This window comes from Corvus hawaiiensis, chromosome 2 (genome assembly GCF_020740725.1).
Source record: "Corvus hawaiiensis isolate bCorHaw1 chromosome 2, bCorHaw1.pri.cur, whole genome shotgun sequence".
Classification (NCBI taxonomy): Eukaryota; Metazoa; Chordata; class Aves; order Passeriformes; family Corvidae; genus Corvus; species Corvus hawaiiensis.
In genome coordinates, this window is record NC_063214.1 from 55,258,010 (window position 1) to 55,276,764 (window position 18,755).

Here is an 18,755-nt window from a genome sequence, read left to right on the forward strand (position 1 = left end):
ACTAACACAAACAAAAACTGATAGCAACAAATTAATTGCTCTTTTAATCTTAGAGTAGTTTGGGTTGGAAGGGGACCTTGAAGATCATCTAGTTCCAATCCCCCCGCCATGGGCAGGGACACCTTCCACCAGACCAGGCTGCTCAGAGCCCCATCCAAACTGGCCTTGAACACCTTTGGGGATGGGGCATTCACAACTTCTCTGGGAAACCTGTGCCAGTGTCTCACCACCCTCACAGTAAAGATTTTTTTTCTAATATCTAATCTAAACCTACTCTCTTTCAGTTTGAACCCATTCCCCTTTCTCCTGTCACTACATGCTCTTGTAAATAGTGTCTCTCCATCTTTCCTGTAAGTTCCCTTCAGGTACTGGAAGGTCATAATAAGATCACCTCAAAGCCTTCTCTTTTCCAGGCTGAGCAATTCCAATTCTCTCAGCCTTTCTTCATAGGAGGTGTTTGATCCCTCTGATCAACTTGGTGGCCTGCTCTGACTTACTCCAACAGATCCATGTCCTTCCTGTGGGGGGATCCCAGAGCTGGATGAAGCATGCCAGGTGGGGTCTCACCAGAGTGGAGCAGAGCAGAGCAGAGCAGAGCAAAGCAGAGGGGCAGAGCTCCTCCCTCACCCTACAGGCCACCCTGCTTTGGATGCAGCCCAGGATACAGTTTGCTCTCTGTCCAAATACTGCACTCTGAGAACTTGTGATTTGTAACCTGAGAAACAGTGCCCAAGAGTCAGCTTCCACAGGATCACCAAGTCAGAACACGAGTTTCTTTTGAAACTTTTCAACTGTCAGCTTCTAAGTAGAAATGAGCAGTACCTGTCAATAACAGCTGAGTAACAGATGCCGTGAGTATAGGGAACATAAATTAGGGGCCTGACTGAGAAAAGACCTATTCTACAGCAAGGGTATTTCAGCATGCACTTCAGCAATACCTGGCAGAGAAGAACCTGGCAGTTGAGCTAGATGGTTATTAGAGTGATTTGAAGAATTCAGAAATGGCTGTTTCTGAATTATGCAGTACCATTTCAAGGTTCTGTCAAAGCTATGGGTGTTTTCCTGTGTTGTTCTGAAATGAAAAATAGAGTTGAGATATTAATGTTCTGTGAAGGACAATAATTTAAGACATGCACAGTGCTAAAGCTTGCTATCAGCTGCTTTATGATACAGAGAAGCTTTTAAGGGAATAAAATACGGTTAGCAGAAATGTTTCATTTTAAGCTTGATGTTTTCACATGCAGCACTAAATGGTACAGTTTATCTTCTATTATTGTTTTGATACTGAAAAAGCTCATTTTCTTGTACTTCTCGGTGAAATGGGAGTAACTGCAGTGGTGCTGGGCATCCTACATAGTCACAAAGCTAGTGGGAGCAGACTGCTGTGGAGAAGCAACCCCAAAGCTGGAACTCTTTGGAACTTTATTTGTCATCTTTTACACCACTTGATTCAGAAACACATTTGGGGTCAACTTCAGGCTATTCTGCTGCTAACCTGTAGTACAAGGCACTGAAGTGTACTTCAGTGTACCTTTTGATCGTGTAAGAAAGGCACTCATGCTCCATAAGCTATTGCTAAAACCACTGCTTTCTGGAGCTAACACGAGAAACAGAAAGAATACATGTAACCTTACATCCCTTCAGATGCTGGGAGCCCTGAGCCATGCAGCATCTCACAGACTTCTTCTCAGGGCATATGGTACAGGTCCCATCCATAGAAAGATTCCCTGACATTTTGGTTTTGAGACTTCTTAGGGAATTTTCTTAGACAAAATATATTGTACGCATCATATCTGTTGTCAAACAACTGTATGTTCACATGAGAACTTGCTGCTCCTCTTTAAGATAGTGCCAAGGCCACACAGGTGGTGTAATTGGAAACATAGAGTGGGAGCTGCCTGTGGGCTCCTCTGTTACCATCACCCTGCTAGTTTATCCCGAAGGACAAGCTGTACATGCAGCACAGTGCAGCACAGACTGCTCGGGTTGACACAACTCGTGGATCACTAACTCTCTGAAGCACAATAGCCTTCTGGTTAGGATTGTTACAACCCCAAAGGGGAAAATCTTACAGCTGTTCAAGGCTTTAGGCTTTGCTTCCCTGCTGTGGGCATCAGCTGGTGCTCTGTGACACACTGGTAGGTTCCACTGCTACCTGAGGTGAGCTCTGCCTATTACCACACAGGAGACAGAGTGGCAAAGGATTGTTTCTGAAGAGTCCCTCTATCATCCTCTAGCATGAGGGCAATGGGATTTGCAGGCAGGCTGTGCTCCAAGCTTAGGCAACCTACAGGGATAATAAAGACGCAGAATGCATCTGGCTTCTCCCAGCATCAACCACACCATGCACAACACAGCTGCAAGCACAGAAGACAGAAGCAAGTGTCCTGATGTAGAGGGAACAAGATGCTTATGGCTCTGTCTGGGACATAAGATATATTGCTGCTTCCCTTCCTTGCACAGACACCCTGCAACTTTAACAGATTATTTCTGTTTTCTATAGTAAATGGAGGATGAGTACGTGCACAATAAAGCAAATCTCACATTTTACCTTACGCTGCATTTGCCAAGAGCACAGACTGTGTACTGCAACTCTGAAGACATTCAACATCTGCGGAACAGGAATCTGCTTTTGAAGGCTGCTCTGGGATCATCACAGATCTTCTTCCACCAACTTCACATGGTTGTTTCTGGGCTCTTCTGCAGAATGGCTTTTCAATAACATTCTACTTAACGAGATCCTATATTTATTGTCTTCCCTCATGCCCACTTTACATTTAATATATGTGTTACAGTGGTATGCTCTATAGCCAGAATCAGGGATTGTCTCATAGCACTCTGTGTAAAAAAATAGGCTGCTTTACTGATCCTGCAAGCCAAGCAATAGGAACCTTTCCCACTGATTGATGATTTGTCTTCAGGAATATCACTCAGTTCACTTTCCACATAAATTTAAGGTCTCAGATTTGATAATCTGCTATCGTACACATAATGAGTAGGAATGATTAATTTAGAACTGTTTAGGAAGAAAGCTTAAACTCTAAACCTTGGAATCAGTTAATCTTATAAGTCAGTATGTTGAAAAATACACACAATTTTTATGGCAGCACAGCCCAATACACACAGAGAAATCATAACTTTGCCCAATGTCAAATTATTTGTGTGTGATGGTTTAATTGTTTTCTTTTTTATAACTGAAAGGTTTAGTGCATGAAACCTAGTGGAACTTGCTTAATGGAGAACACCAGTAAACTTACAAGAGCAAATTTGATTGCTAAATGATTCTGAAAGGCAAATATAAAGTATTTTTCTAAAGAAACAGAAGGAATACTGATGCATTATAAATTAAGGTTCTGTAGATATCATTCACAGATGCATCATAGAGGGGAAATGTAGATGTTAAAGTATATCAGTTGTGCATAAGCAACAGTTTAAAGAAATACATCAACTGGAAGAAGTTACTTTCTTTTACATCTTGTAAATTACAGGTAAATATAACACATAGCCTCAGCTGACAAGCATACATGTAGCCCTATTTAAATTATAGTAATTAACACTAGATGATCACTTCAACCTGCACTATTAAGTTTAGATTAAGTGTTAGTAAAAAAAAAAATTATAAACATCCCAATGTATTGTCTATCTCCTAGCACTCAGTTATTTTTCTAAAACTTCCCTAAAATATTTAAGAAAAGCAATTTAGTGTTTTGAAACTCTGATTTAAACACAGTATTTCTTCCTTTTTAATCTCTGCCCTCATTTTGCCTGTGAAGGCAACAGAATAACTTATAGCTCCTGTTTTCTTCTACTTTTTCATTCAGACAAGTATAACTTTTCAAAAGCTAAGGGCATTTGGAAAAGTTAAGGAACAGCAAAAGGAGAAACATAAGAAGATTAGAGGACACCAGATGACAGGTTACTGATTTGATTGAATCCTGACCACCTTTTTCAGTTATGGCCTCTTTTGAGTTTCTGGAAGGTACTGAACAGACACAATTCTTACTCTCAGACCATTTCTTCTACACTTAAGAATTCGGGCTCAGAGAAACTGGCCATATTAACCTTTGGATTATGCTTACAAACTGTTGAAAAGCACAACCTGCTGCAGCAGGGACCATGTCAGAACTGTACCAACAACTGTGCAGGACACTGCATGGCAGTGTGCATTTACTGGCCCTTTTTAATGCAATCTCATAAGCCATGCAACACAGACTGTGTCTGTGACTGCCCACTACCACTGATATGTGATCCTATCTGTGAGGTGGTTGGGGCACAGAGCTTTTTCATGCTGGGCTGCAGAGTTGCTCAAACTCACTGCTGACTCTGGGCTTTCAGTGTGAAAGAGTATGAGGTAAGCCTGGCCTTGACTGCTGGCTTGTGCCTATGCTACATGCCCAGTACAGACAGTGCAAAGTGATCCATCACCCAGTATGTGGAGAATTGGTGGCTCAGCCAAGACTGTGTCTTGATCCTGTCTGTACGCCTTGATCAACAACTCCTGAGCCCTGGACTTATGTCTTACTTTTCGACCATTTTTCTGATTTTGGTGGTTCAGAAAAACACTGAAACTCAAACTCTATGTATTCTTAAGTAATGTGAAATTAATTTACTGGTATGATAATCAGAACACACTGCAGCCAGGGGACTGGACTATTCACAACCCAAGGAATCACAGCCATGTGAAAGAAGTCATGCTCTCCACTGCTTTGCTGCTTTAAGACCATACAACAAGGTCCTGATGGGACCTTGCAGGTCACTGAGTCCAGGCACTACTCTCAATATGAAGGAGACTTCATAATCCTTTTTAGAAACTTTCTAAGTTTCTAAGACTGCTCCCACAGCACATTTTCCAGGGTGTTATGCAGCTATGCATCAAATTTGCTATTCAGGGGGATTGTTGCTCTGCCATAAAGCTGACCTCAGAAGAGTTTGTGGCACACATGGACCTGCTCAATGCATTGGTCTGGAAAGACTTGCCAAATACTGAATATGACCTGGCCAAGATCACTGTAACTCTGTGTCTAACCTGCCTGAATGGGTTTTCCAATATGAGCATCATGTTGTAATTCAGTGTGAGACTGAGAGGAAAAAGGCTGGGAAGTTGCAACAGTCTTCCATGAACTGCTTCTCTTCTTAAAATTGCACTTAATTTTAAGACTATGGCTGTTTTATTGTCAGTGAAGATGCTACTTCCAGGCTGCAGGCCAAATAACTATTTAGGCCAAGCTGAAAGCCTAGGGATTAAAGCACACTAGGGACCCAAAGATACTTCAAAGGGTGAAGAGAGAAGGGGACAGCTGACAGGGGTTTAATTTGTGGGCAGAGGGATCTATGCCCCAGATTGTGAACTGAAGCCTGTACAGAGCTTGCTGTGTAAAAACTGGAAATTAGCAGTGGTTCTCAGAGAAAAAAAAGCAGGAGCCAGTGCCTGTTCCCACAGCATGGAAGAAGGAAAGATCCTTTAGCTGAAAAAGCTGGACAATATTTCAAGCAAAGACTGCAAAAAGGAGAAAGAACTTACTAAGGAGTCAGGAAAGACTGACAAGACAAGAGACAGGGTGCTTTAATACTGTCTTTTCCAGAGTCACAGAGGAAGGAAGCATCCTCGCCAAGTCAGGAATTGCTCTGACTTCTCTGTCTTCCTAGAAATCATCAGTACGACAGTGATTACTGCAAGAAGCCCTGAGTCCACTCAGGAAGGCTTTACCTTCCTCTCAAGCACACAGGGAAGCTCAGAAGTAAATGATTAATGGCCCAAAGCTTTATTTGATCTGCTGCTACAATTAAGTAGTGACTGGGAAAGCTCACTGGCCTCCCTCAGGTACTAATCCATATTGGGCTGTTTCAAAGAGTTCCTGACAAACTGGAGCTTAGATAACCTCATTAAAAGCTACTTGAGAGGCATTTAAGTTACATTAATGTACTTTATGACTACTGAGGATAGCCATATGCCGCTCATATATAAAAATATGAATAAGTCATCTGTTGGGTAGCTGAGGTTCTTGTGTTATGTCTAAATGGAATACAGATATGATGGGTATTTGGATATAAAGGATGTTCACTGACTGAAGATGAATTTAGTAATCCCATATAAACAATGGGATAAAGAGAGTTTAAAGTTCCACTTAGGCTAATATTTGATTTCAAAGGCTGGCAACTAGACTAATTTTTTTGGCATGAAAACATTTAAATAACTATCCCCAAGTGAAGTGTTCCTTGTGCAAACCTGGGGTTTAGAAAATAAAGAAAGAGAAGAACACGGATGTACAGCATAATCTTCTGTTCCCCTGACCTGCCTTTGCCCACACCTGTAGCTGTGACAGATCCACTTCAGTAACTACCTGCTTACAACCCTGTTGCTGCAAGGACATGGAGCTCTTCCCTTCCAAAAGGAAAAACAGTGTGTCATGACCAATGGATCAAACACAGGTAACATTTTTCACCTTCAGATATACCACTTACCTCCTATGGTAAATTCCCTCTAGGGGTTCAGAAAGAGTCAGTTAAAAAATAAATGTAAGAGAAGCATGAAGAAAAAATACAGTCCTTTAATGCAGACTGGATCACAAGAACTGCAAAAACCAATTCTGGCGTAAGACACTGATTGATATATCCAAATTTTGGATCATAGCTTCTACATTTCATCACTGGAAAGCATCTATCTCAATTATCATCACTGCTAAGGCACAGACAGTTTTGACAGAAGTCTCTTTAATTTGCTCTTAAAAATCTGCAACAAGAGAAATTCTGAAATTTCCCATGCTGTCTCTTCTGGGGCATCACAGTTCTGGTATCTAACTTAAATCTCATGCTGAGGTTTTGGCTGCTGCAGTTCTTGCTCTTTTGTCTTCACTACGGACGTTCGGAAGGCTCGTGTGCCACACAGGCACTGTTTGTTTGTGCTCGGACAGCCATGACCCTGGTGAATCATGCTCAGGCTGAGGTTCACTGTAACCTCCTGATTCTTCTTCACACAGCTGCTACCTACCTGGCTGTTCCCCATCCCGCATTTCTGTATCCACTGGCTCTGACCTTGCACTTGTACTTCAGTAGCATCCTGATTTTCCGAAACATTTTTCCAGTTTGCCAAGATAGTTTTTGAAATCTAATCTCGTTCCCCAGCATAGCCACAGCCTTCCCACAAATGGAGCACGCGTGCTGCTTGTATCACTATCCACATCACTGGTGTCAAACTTTGATGGTTTGACTGAATGAACCGCTGTGTTTCCTGTGTTGGCAGCTGAGAACAGTTAAGCCATGTAACAGCACAGCCAGGTTGGCACCTAGCGATCCCTTGGCTTGGACTTATCACGGGAGACAAACCCCCTTAAACGAACTAAAACCTCCTTTTTCTCACTCGTCCTTTTTTAAGGAGAGACGTCCGAGTTCAGCTGTTCCCACAAAGCCGCCGCCCTCGCTTGCACATCCCCTCCTTGGGAGCGCAGCCGGTGCGCGGCCACAGCGGCTCCGGGCCGGGCGGCCCTGGCAGCCTGCGCTCCGCGGGCGCTGCGCGGGGCGGGCCGCGGCCGGGCCCCGCCGGGGTCACCATGGCGACCCGCGGCTGGCGGGGCCGGCGGGGCGGGCACCGGGGGTTGAGCCGCCGGGCTGCCAACCGGCCGAGGCCAACAGCCACCGCCTCCAGCGGCCGCGCCTACAGAGGGGCGGCGGGCGGCCTGGGCGGCGCCGTGCGGTGCAGGGCGGCCGAATCCCTCCGTGGTCCGGTGGCGAGCGGAGCCGGGCAGCGCGGTGGGCGACCTGTCATCCCGCGGGCCGGGCGGGAGGAAGGGGTTGCCTTGGTCGTTCAGAGGATTTTTTATTACTGTTATTATTTTTCCCCCCACGACTTCATTTTATTTCTGTGGATTTTTTCTCTCCTCCGAAAGGTACCGACGTCGGGGCGATGCGTCGCACCGGAGAGAAGAGCCGTGCGGGACGGCGGGAGTCCTGCCCCGCTGCCCTCCGCAGCAGCGGCGGCCGGGCCGTGCTGGGGGTGCTGACGGAGAACGGGCAGCAGCAGCGGCCCGGCGGCCAGGTGAGCCCCGCTGCCGGCGGCACAGCCGCCACCCTGCCCGCAGAGCCCGGGCTCAGCTCCCCGGCCCGGCCCTGGGCTGGCAGCCGCCGGCATGAGCGGTGCGCGCACCTGCTCTCGAGGCTGCCGGCAAAGGCCTGGGTGGCGGGGTGAGAAGGTGACTCGGGCTCCAGTTCCTAAGCGTGAGTTTCCCGAGAAACCCTGCTAGTAACCGCTCAGTCCTAACCTGCAGGTGCTTCCCCGTGGAAGCACTCTGTGTAAGTAATTCATCCTGGAAGGGGCACCCGAGCGCTTAACTCCCTACAATGTAGGGGGTGGTTTAAGGAAGGGCTGTTCACTGACCCAGAGCTCTCATTGCTGTGTGGCTAGCCGTGCTCAGTTCAGGGTGCCAGAGCCTTCAAGAAGCTCAAGTTAATGACATGTCACTTTTCTGCCTTTCTGTCCCTTGGGCCCTTCTGGAGTCTGCTGGTGGGGCAGGGATGATGTTATTTTGCTGAGCTAAAATACCAGCTGGTATGTGTACACAAACTCTTCTTGGTTTTGGTTGTGTAAAGCCTCTAACTCAGCTTATAGCTTACTGAGAGTAGATGGTGTGAAGGATTGTAGCCTGGTCACACGCAGTGCTAGGGGTTGTGATGCTTAAGCTCAAAAATGCAAACTTCACTTTTTGACTCTGCTTGAAGTTCCTTCTTGCTGGTGAAGTCCTTCATAAGTCTGTGGCAGTGCTTGAGCACTTTTGTTAACTTCCTACACTTGAAACTGCTCCTTTCCAGAACTGAATGTGGAGCAGACTGCACTCCCCAGCCTCATTAGAACTGAGCAGCGCCCCCGTTCTCCTTGGTGTGAGGCTCTGAATATGATGCTGCTCCCCTGGTTCCTGACTTTTACTACACCTCATTCTTTCTGTGAGGAGTCTGTCACAGCAAGACAGCAACAAGTGGTACTTCAGAGGCACCAAATGTAGTTGATGGCTTTTCCCGTGAACTTCTGTTATTGGTGTCTGTTACGCAAGGAAAGTGATTTTCTATTTGAAAACAAGTGATACTTTCTGTTTTCCTCCTGAGTTGCCCTCCCACAGTGTTCCTGTGTGCTCTGCTTCAGGGTACTGCTGTTATCAAGCGCTTCTCTGGCTTTGAAAACACCATCCCTTCATCTAGAAAAGATGAAGTGCCCAACTGCATGGTCAGTGCTGCATCAAACCAAGGCTTTGCTATCTACGTAGATGACCCAGAAGATAAAGAAAACTATAGCTGCCAAGTGTCTGAAGATCTGGAATTAAGCCACTGTGAACTGGATACTAGTGCAATGACATCCAGTATTCACCTACTGCTGGATCTGAGTTCAGGTAACTCCTGTTACTACTCAGATGGTATCCGTAGCACAACTGCACGTAAGGTGGTTATGAATTGTGAATTGTAAGCTAGTGAGTAGCTTATGTTACAAAAAATAACACTACAAGCTAACTTGGATTGTGTCTACATGAGGGGCAACAATTCTGAGCTAAAAATAGCAAGAGAAAGTCAAGAGATTAATTATACAAATGTCTCGCTGCTTCCTATTACCTGTTAGGCTCTCCTATGGTAGTGGACACATCCTTCCAATCCCAGCCTGAGGATCACATGGAAGATGTTGTAACTCTGGCTGTGGGAGAGTATGCAGAAGACATTCATCAGTACCTCCGAGAGGCTGAAGTAAGTTGCTATAGGTATCTGTGGTGGGCTGCAGTGTTGCAGAGATCCAAGGCTGCCACTGAACTACAAAGGAGAGAAAGCAAATAGTAAAAGTCATCTCTTAAGGCAGCATATAGTCAGTGATAAGTTCTTTCAGGATTACTGCATCCCTGATATTTCCTATGATGGGAGCATCTCTTGACTATTTGGTATGAAGAGTTCTTGCAGATGGGAGTAGAATGCTGAAAAAATGCTAAAGCAGTTTGATGTGCTCTCACTAATAGCTCTCTGGATATAGTAGTAGTGTTTCCTACCTTCTTGTGTCAGAGCAGTGAAGTGAGGTCTCCTGATAGGAAGAAGGGGGAAAATCTGATTTGTTCATTTTCAGGTCCTTCTGAATGGCTCAGTTGTTTGTTGGCAAAGGCTGTCCATAGTCCAGGAGGTGTTTTACTATTCTCCTGCTAACACTGTAGCTTCAGTCTGTCTTTTCAGTGTAGAAATACTATTTTCTAGAGATGCCACTAGCTGGGAATAACTACTACTAGCACAAGAATTGTAGTTAGTACTTATTAACAGTGGGACAACCCCTGCTCCTTTTAGTGTAAGTGTAAAGAATGTTCATCAGCTCAGCTATCCATGGTTCTCTTCAGGGTGATCATCCTGATTCTTCAACTCTTTCCAAACAGGTAAGATTTAGGCCCAAGCCCTACTACATGAAGAAGCAGCCAGATATCACAACAGGAATGCGTGCCATCCTGGTAGACTGGCTGGTGGAAGTAGGGGAAGAGTATAAACTTCGGACAGAGACTTTGTACTTGGCAGTGAACTTCCTGGACCGGTTTCTTTCCTGCATGTCTGTCCTCAGAGGGAAGCTGCAGCTCGTAGGAACAGCGGCAATTCTTCTGGCTGCGTAAGTGTTTCATCTTCTGAAATCTTGGTGATCTGAAACTTCTTTTTGGGCTCAGTCTTGTAGTGTAATTTTGAGGAAGGAAGGTTGCAGTAGTAGGTAGCTCTTCATGATGTCTCAAGATGAGCAACTTGGCCTGCTTTGGTACTATTAAAATTAAACACTTAATGTTGAATGTGAAGAACTGTAGTGGAGAAAGCTTGTAACCATAAAACAGGAGCAGAAACAGTACTGTGTTAAACTGCTAGCCTGTAAGGCTGTCATAGACTGACTTGCAATCTACAGTTAGCCTTTAACTGCTCTAAGTCGACAGGGTAAGCAAAATAGCTTAGGAGTGCATGGGTGTTTGTCTGGAGTGAGTTGTGTTACTGAGACTTTCCCACTGAATGCTTGCTGTTACTCAGGAGCTAACAATGGGAGTGTATGTCTATCTAGACTGATGACTTGGAGTTCTTCTAAGCATGTTTGCCCAAATTTGAAACTAAATTGTTAGCTAGCCTGGAGGAACAAGTAAAGTTAGAGCTTTACACAAGTTTTAGTAATGTCATATGCTCATCCTGATGTGGGTCCAGCATGAAGCTTTCTTTTACTGTAACTTCAAAGCCGACAAATGTGGCTTCTATATCCCTTTTTCAGGAAGTATGAAGAGATCTACCCACCAGATGTGGATGAATTTGTCTATATAACAGATGATACCTACACAAAGAAGCAGCTGCTAAGAATGGAACACTTGCTTCTCAAAGTGCTGGGTTTCGACCTAACAGCCCCGACCATCAACCAGTTCCTCCTTCAGTATATTCAGAGGCGTAAAATCTGTATGAGGACAGAGAACTTTGCAAGGGTATGGGCTATCTGCCTTCTGGGACTGAGAGGGAAGAAGGGATCCTTGAAGGAGGACTACATGCATTTTATGAAGCTGTCTCTGCAACAGGCCTAAAACTGGTGGGCTTGTGTGCTGAGACTTCTGGATAAATGCCTTATGGAAATCCTAGGTTTGGTCTACCTTGTCTGGTCTGGGGTAATTCACTGAATAGGCAATTAAATGGTAGAAATCTGGTGCTTTTTTCAACAATGTCTGTGTAGCAAGTCTGTCCTGGATTTGGTGGTACTGCATATTGCTCCACAGTGACACAGAATATACCTGCATAGCTGCATAGGAGTTGCTTGATGTAGGGAACCGTGCTTAGAAACAGCAAACTTACAGTAAAACATCTGACCACCTGATTCTTTGCAAAGGGTATAGGATAGTACTATGACTCTACTCCAACAGACCCCAAACTGTGCTTCTTAGAGCTGTTCATTTATCCCTGACCTCCAAGTGGGGTCCACCAACGTAAACAAGAGCCTTAGAGGATGGGAAGAGTGTGTCTGTTATTTTTATGAAACTTGAATAAGTCTCTATCTGTAAAATCGTGACAGAACTGGTGGTGGGACCAGACCTTCAGATTACAGTGTAGATTGTTTAAACTTCGGTAAAATACGGTCTTTCTGTCCCCCGGAAACATGATAAAGGATCTTCTGTAAGGTAAACAGGACTAGAATGCTAGTTCTCCTCACTAGATACATAATTTGTGCTTTTTTTGTGCATGATACTGAGACCACTGCCAAACTTTAGTACTAGCTGTATTGGACTGATTGTACCAGCTAGGTTCATTCTTTTTCAAAAACTTGGGTTTTCTTGTTCAGTATCTTGCAGAGCTGAGTCTCCTTCAAGCTGATCCTCTTCTGAAGTACCTTCCTTCACAAATTGCTGCAGCAGCCTACTGTTTAGCAAACTATACGGTGAACAGATCATTCTGGGTAAGAACAACTGTGTTAATGAATAGCTTAAGCATTTTGTTATTTTTAGAACTGAGCTGAGAAGGAGGAAGAGTAGCTACAAAGTATCTTGTTTTAAAGGCTGAAATCCTAGGATGAGTAGCTGTTCTTGAGTTAATAAGATGATCTGATAAATGACTGTTCAGTAAACTTGAAATATCATGCGTCTTCTCTGAAACAGGAGGGATTTTACTGTCTTGCTCACATCAAGGCTGTACCAAAGGCCTCACAAATCTCCAAAACTATACCCCCAGGTATACAATTCAGGTCTTTCTGGGAGAAGGGGAGGACTGAATGTGTCTTAGTTGAGTGGTTACACTGAGTGGCTGCTTTACCACAAGCCTTGGTAGACCTTCCAGCTTGTGTGTTGGAGGAATAGCTTTAGTACAGAGTAAGATCCAGAAGACATGCCACGTGCTTAGAGCAGAAGGAGCTTGTCATATCTCATGGCACCAAGGAAGACCTAGGATGAAACTGATGGCGCAATACAATTGAATCTTTTTCATGCTTAAAGAACATAGAGTGAGCCCTGTAGTGAAAAGAGTTTCTGCTTCCATAGGAAACCCATCTTCTAGATGATGCTGACTACAATAGAGTAACACTGTTTTTTTCTCATCTGACCAGCCAGAAGCACTTGCTGCATTTACTGGATATTCATTAAATGATATAGTGCCTTGCCTGACTGACCTGCACAAAGCATGCCTTGATGCTCCCCATTGCCAGCTGCAAGCTATTAAGCAGAAGTATAAGCACCCAAAGTAAGTAACCAGTATGCCAGTGCTCTGTAACTTGGATGGCTGGAAACACAGGGTGACTCTGGTTTTCCAGCTTGGGCTGTGGCTGCTGCAGCTGTCTCATAGTTGTCAGCTTCTAATTCTGAAACAGAATCCTCCATCAGCCTCTTGAGGGGAAAACTTTTCTGACCAGAAAAGTGATTGATGCATAAGTATGCAGATGCATTGGATAACAACTTTGTTTGCAATGTTGCAGGATGATGCTTCTCTTCTCCAATGTATTGCACAATCAGTTGATAACTTAGCTGACAAATCTGAAGCTAATATCTGCAGTCACTGCATTTCTATTCCAGGTACCTGCAGGTGTCTCTTCTGGAGCTCCCAGCAGTTCTTCCTCTACACTAGAGACTCTGGATCCTGGACTTGAAGATTACTTTGTCCCAATCAACAAAGCTGGTCTAACATTTCATAGAGCACTGCAGGTCATGTGTCTGTAACCATAGTGATCAGAATGGTTTTTAAGAGAATATTTTTTAATGAGATGCCTTTTTAAAGATAGATATTAGACTATAGCTCTTAACTGACAGCACTTTTAATAAATGTCTTATTACACTCTGCTTCTGTGAATCTTCTGACTCCAATTAATACCTGCAGTAACAGTGAGTGGAATAAATTTTTGAGTGTTTTTTTATTTGTTTGTTTTGTTCGGTGGGAGTTGTTTTGTTTTTTACTAAATTGCTGTAAGCACTTACAAGCTGGCTGGAGTGGATAAAGCAGATCTTGAACCACCACAAACTGACATCCCCATAGGCACAGGTGATTTGCTGTAGTCCTATTTGTTCTTTTTTCAATGAGATAAGATCATGTGGGCATGAACAGAAGCTATTTTCTGCTACTTGTTTACCGTATCAGACCAAGAACATCTACATGCAGTTGGTCTATGAACTCTGAACATGTTTGTAGAAGATCATCAACGTTGAGGTGAAAGACTTCCCTTTATGGAGACAAAATAGGGGATTGCTCTGCAGGGAGTTGGAGGAAGGGGAGATTGTGGCTGGCAGAGCTTTAGGAGCATTTCATACACTGGTAAACAGACTGCAGTAGAGAACAATGCTAAAAGCTATGAGGTACTGGAACAGCAGAGTTGATCTAGATGGCTCCTGAGTCATGCTTGTGGTGTGGAGTGGTGTTATAACAAAGCCGTCTGAGATGAGCTCTCATGTCACTAGAGCACTGGTGAGCATGTGTGAAGGGACGGTCAGAACTATCAGCTGTCTTAGCCTGAGCTGCTACATGGTCTTGTGTCCCACTGTCAGTTATTTGTTAGGTAGTGCTTTGAAAAAAAACCCCAAATGTCCAAATAGGACACTACCTTGTGTACTCTCAAACACAAACCCTGTCCAAAGTAGTTTAAAAATCAGTTGGTCATACTGGTTAACATGTAGAGGAGTACAATGCACTCATCTAAATGGCAAGGTAGGTCTGAGGTGTGCTCTTACTGCAAGAGTTTAAAACTTCCAGGGCTTACTGCTTCCTAAGAGAGCAATCTGTACAGTTAATTATGTGTTTCCAAGGAAGAATGGGTTTAACACTTGTCACCAGCATGCAATTCAGCAGACATATTAAGTACCAGCTAACAAGCCTCTTATTTAATTTTAAAACCTGATTAATGCCGATATATGTGTCATAAGGCTCTTAGCTTTGGGCATTCCCTCAATGTATGTAAGACTTCCTTTCCCTTAATTCCTCCCTGTGCAGCCTGGTGGATCTGTCTAGGAGTGCAAGCTCTTGTATTTCTCCAAAGTGGAGGCAGTGGTCATGACTGCTTCACTTGTCTCAAAGTAAACATCCTTTAAGGGAGAGGAGTATTCCATTTCAGTCTAGCACAGTCTTGTTCTGCAGTTTCAGTCTAGTTCTTGGTCTCTTGCTTCAATCACTTTCTAATCAGTTAAGTGAATTTGTCATTACTGATAATGATACAAGTGACCAGATATCCCATGCTCATGCCTGTGGTATTAATTTTGTGGTGGGGGCCTAGATCCATGGATTTTGTCCATGCAGTGAATTTCATGGCTTTTGGATGTATGTCTTAGCGGTGGGCTATGAATTTCCCTCATGCCTGCAGTCAACTTCTTTAAAGAAAGTGTCTCAGCACAAAGCTGTGCCAGTGGCGCCTAGCTACAACAGTGAATTTCTTGGTCTCTTGTTTCACAAGGAAATGGTGAGTGCACTGAGCAAGTGTTGCTAAGTCTACCCAGCTTATTAATACAAGCTTGTTTGGTGTTTCAGGCTGAACATAAGATATTCTGAAACCCCATGTTAATAAGACTCTACTTGTAAGTAATAGTGCCCACTGAACTGCAGCTAACTGTATTGTTGGGTATTTTCAAAGCAGTAACGAATGTCTCAAGTGCAGGAATGTTTTCCTTGTGTTACAGCAGATTAAAGATATTTGTATGGTCATGCTACAGTAGTAATGGGGAAGAGATGAGTTTTGTTCTTATGAACAGTCTATAACCACAGTCATGTCTCATGTTCCTGGGCCAACACATTTGGTGCATCTAACAAACTAGAAGTCTGAATTTACTAAGTGTTTTAACATCTGGAGTCTTTCTAGAAGCCACACTTTGTTTAGTTTTACTTTATTAGACTTTGCTTGGAACTGCACGGCAATCGCAACAGTTTCACTTCACGTTCTCAGAGCTTCAGTTCCTTGGTATACAAAGGTACCTGAGGCTTTTTGGCTTTTTTTTTAAAGCTATAGTATGTGAAGACTGTGCTTCATCTGCTTTCTTGTTTTGTAATTATTTTTCAACTCAGCTTTTGACTTAAATATTGTTTTGCTTCAAGGCTGAAGAGGGTGAAAGAAAAAAAGCTAAGTAGTTAAGGTGAAGAATCACATAATGCTGCAGTGTGAATGCTAATAATGAGTTTGGGCAAGATGGATTAAATTTTAATTTGTGAGACGCAAGAAACTCATCTTGAAGTGGTCTCTTCTTGAGGTCTGTAATAATGTCGTTTTGCATGTTCCTGCTCTATTCTCACTTCCTTTTGTTGGTTTTGTCTTATTCAGAGCAGGGAAAAAAGACTTACTGCTGTTACAGGAGTGAGCCTTGACTCTTCCAAGGTGAAAACTGAGTGTTACCTCCTCTCTCCTTCAATGTGAATCACCATACTTAACTCTGGCCTACCCCTTGAGGGCTGTTCTCTGCAGATGATACCTGAGATCAAGGGATAAAAGATGCTGCAGTTGGGCATAAAGTGGTAATGAAGGTGAAATAATGCTTTTTTTAGTAAGATGAAGTGCTTGAATGCAGATGCAAAAACACTTAGGAGTACTAAAAGTTGTACTGAAAATCAGCTTTACAGGAAGATGGATTTACAAAGAGGGAGATGAAAGCAGCCCAAAAGGAAGCTTTAAGTTTTCATTGATGTAGTGCCTATGTTATATGGAAAAACTAAGAGGTATAAAGCTCACAGCCTTGTGTGATTTTTGAAACAGAACCAGACCTTTTGAAGACAGCCATATTCTGGGAAATAAGTAAAGGGTAATCAGCATTACAGCCTAAACTGAGACAGTCTCAATTCTTGACCATCATCCTTAGTGGCTTACAGACCATAGCCACAAATAAAACCCTTTTTTTGTTTGTTTGGGGTTGTTTTTGTTCAGGAAATATTTCAACTGTGGCAGTTCTGGAAATGTCAAGGCTGATCATGCTCAGTTAGCTCTGCTGTGAAGATCAGGCTGTTGAATGTCAGCATGTGTATTTCGAAGGCTGAATATTGACTTCTATGCAGGTCACAGTATCTTCCCCCAGTTAAAATGTACTGGGGCAAAACCTACAGGTACAACAGCAGGCTGAGCACATCCAAGGAGCTGTGAGGGATCACTCAATGCTCTTGGTGGAGTAGGTTGGAACTGAACGGTGCTGAGGATTTTATCTTTGACCCATGATGTTCAACTCAAGAGGTCTTTAACGTTGTTATTAGAACAAGCACAAACGTCCCTAATCTTATTCTAGCGATTTCCATATTATCATGCTGTGACTTTCAAGAGACTTGGCTGTATGATCCTGGTTTTTCTGTGTTGTACTTAAGAGTTTTAACCAGTAATTTCTAACAATATTGTAGCCATCTCTGGTGTCCTGAGAAAGCTGTTCTTATAGCTGGAGATGTATTGTAGAGCCATTGTTCCCTTAAGATTGAAAGATTAAAGCACAACTTGATACTTTATGGGAAGGTATTGGTTTAAAAGCTATGGTCTGACTTTGTTTTCCTCTTCTCTGGGGTGAGTTAAGGATGTCTGAGAGGTAATTAGGTAGTTAAGAGAGAATGCTTTAACTGTGTTCAGAACAGTTAAGCAAGAGAAGGTTGTCTGCCTTGCTGGGAAACCTGGCTGCATGATTCGTCTGCATGCATACCTGCTTGTCATCAGTTCTACAAATGACTCAAATTGGCTCTGATCACTGAGGTGGGTACTTATTTTAGCCACCAACCTTGAAGCAGCTTGTGGGGCTGCTCTTAAGCATGAGAAGCAAGCCAGCAACATCAGTGATTGTTTCCTGGGATTAAGCTTTTTATCTTAAAATTTTCCTCACGTGCTTCCCCAGAGCAAGATCATCTTCCTGTACAGAAAAGCTGCCCAGACTGTGCTAGGCAGATGTGAACTGAAGGAAGTACAGACCCATCCCCTTCTACTCAGATGTTCTAGAGCCGTTTCAAGCTGAATCTTATGAAGTTTGTTGGGTCCTCTAGTGTTTATAGTGGATGGATGTATTTTCCCATTGCATAAGACAAGAGACACACTGAATACTTATTTTTAGCTGTTATTTGTTTCATAGGTCTCTTGTATGGCAAGCTCTGACTTTCTCTTGGATGCTTGTTTATATTGCATTTACTTAATAGCAAAAAAGACAAAGTTTTGCATGATGAGATGCCCAAAATGAGCATCCCTGACAACAAGTTTATGGAGGTTGTGCACTGCGGAGATGTTCCTGCAGAGATGTAGAGAAGCAGTGGTTTAGGCAGCCTGTGTGATAAGCATCTAATATAGCCAGTCACAGCTCTTCTGTGCACTCCTTGTGGTTTGTCACTGTAGATGGCAGCCCTGCAAACACTGAAGACAATTAGCACAGACAAACTTACAGAACAGTCTACAGAAGGATACTGACCACATGATACAATTAATACTAAATTACATGCCTACCTGCATCAAATTAACTTGTGTCTGGGCCATGAAAGACCAGGCAGTCCTGGCCCTAATCCTCCTGAAGATGCCAAAATTATGGCTCTGTCTTGGACTTTTGTACAGTGCTTGCCTAGTTATGCTTTGCTGGTACTGAAAAATAATTGTGGATTGAGAAAGGGCTGGTTCCTGGCCAAATGTCTGTCTCCATTTGGCTTGTTTGCGTGGTGCTTAGGGCTGGCTAGTTTTTAAAGTAGATTTGTCTTGGAGAGAGCAGGACAAAATACTCAGTGTGAGCTAACAGGCTCTATGGGTGTCTGTGCTCGGAGCTCATGCTTGTAGTCTGCCCTTCTTTCGTCTTAGCAGTGTGACTAGAATGACCAAGTGTCCCTTCCATTAATACCAGTTAAAG

General features: G+C 43.5%; 1 protein-coding gene across 1 annotated transcript; it reads left to right on the plus strand.

Moving 5' to 3' along the window:
- Positions 1-7,637: 7,637 nt before the first annotated feature.
- CCNA1 (cyclin A1) lies at positions 7,638-13,849 on the plus strand. Its single transcript, XM_048295687.1, has 9 exons — positions 7,638-7,746; positions 7,884-8,032; positions 9,131-9,374; positions 9,599-9,720; positions 10,386-10,609; positions 11,243-11,447; positions 12,293-12,406; positions 13,049-13,182; positions 13,512-13,849. The coding sequence occupies exons 2-9, from the start codon at positions 7,901-7,903 to the stop codon at positions 13,561-13,563; spliced, it is 1,227 nt and encodes a 408-aa protein (XP_048151644.1). The 5' UTR covers positions 7,638-7,746; positions 7,884-7,900; the 3' UTR covers positions 13,564-13,849.
- The last annotated feature ends 4,906 nt before the right edge of the window (positions 13,850-18,755 follow it).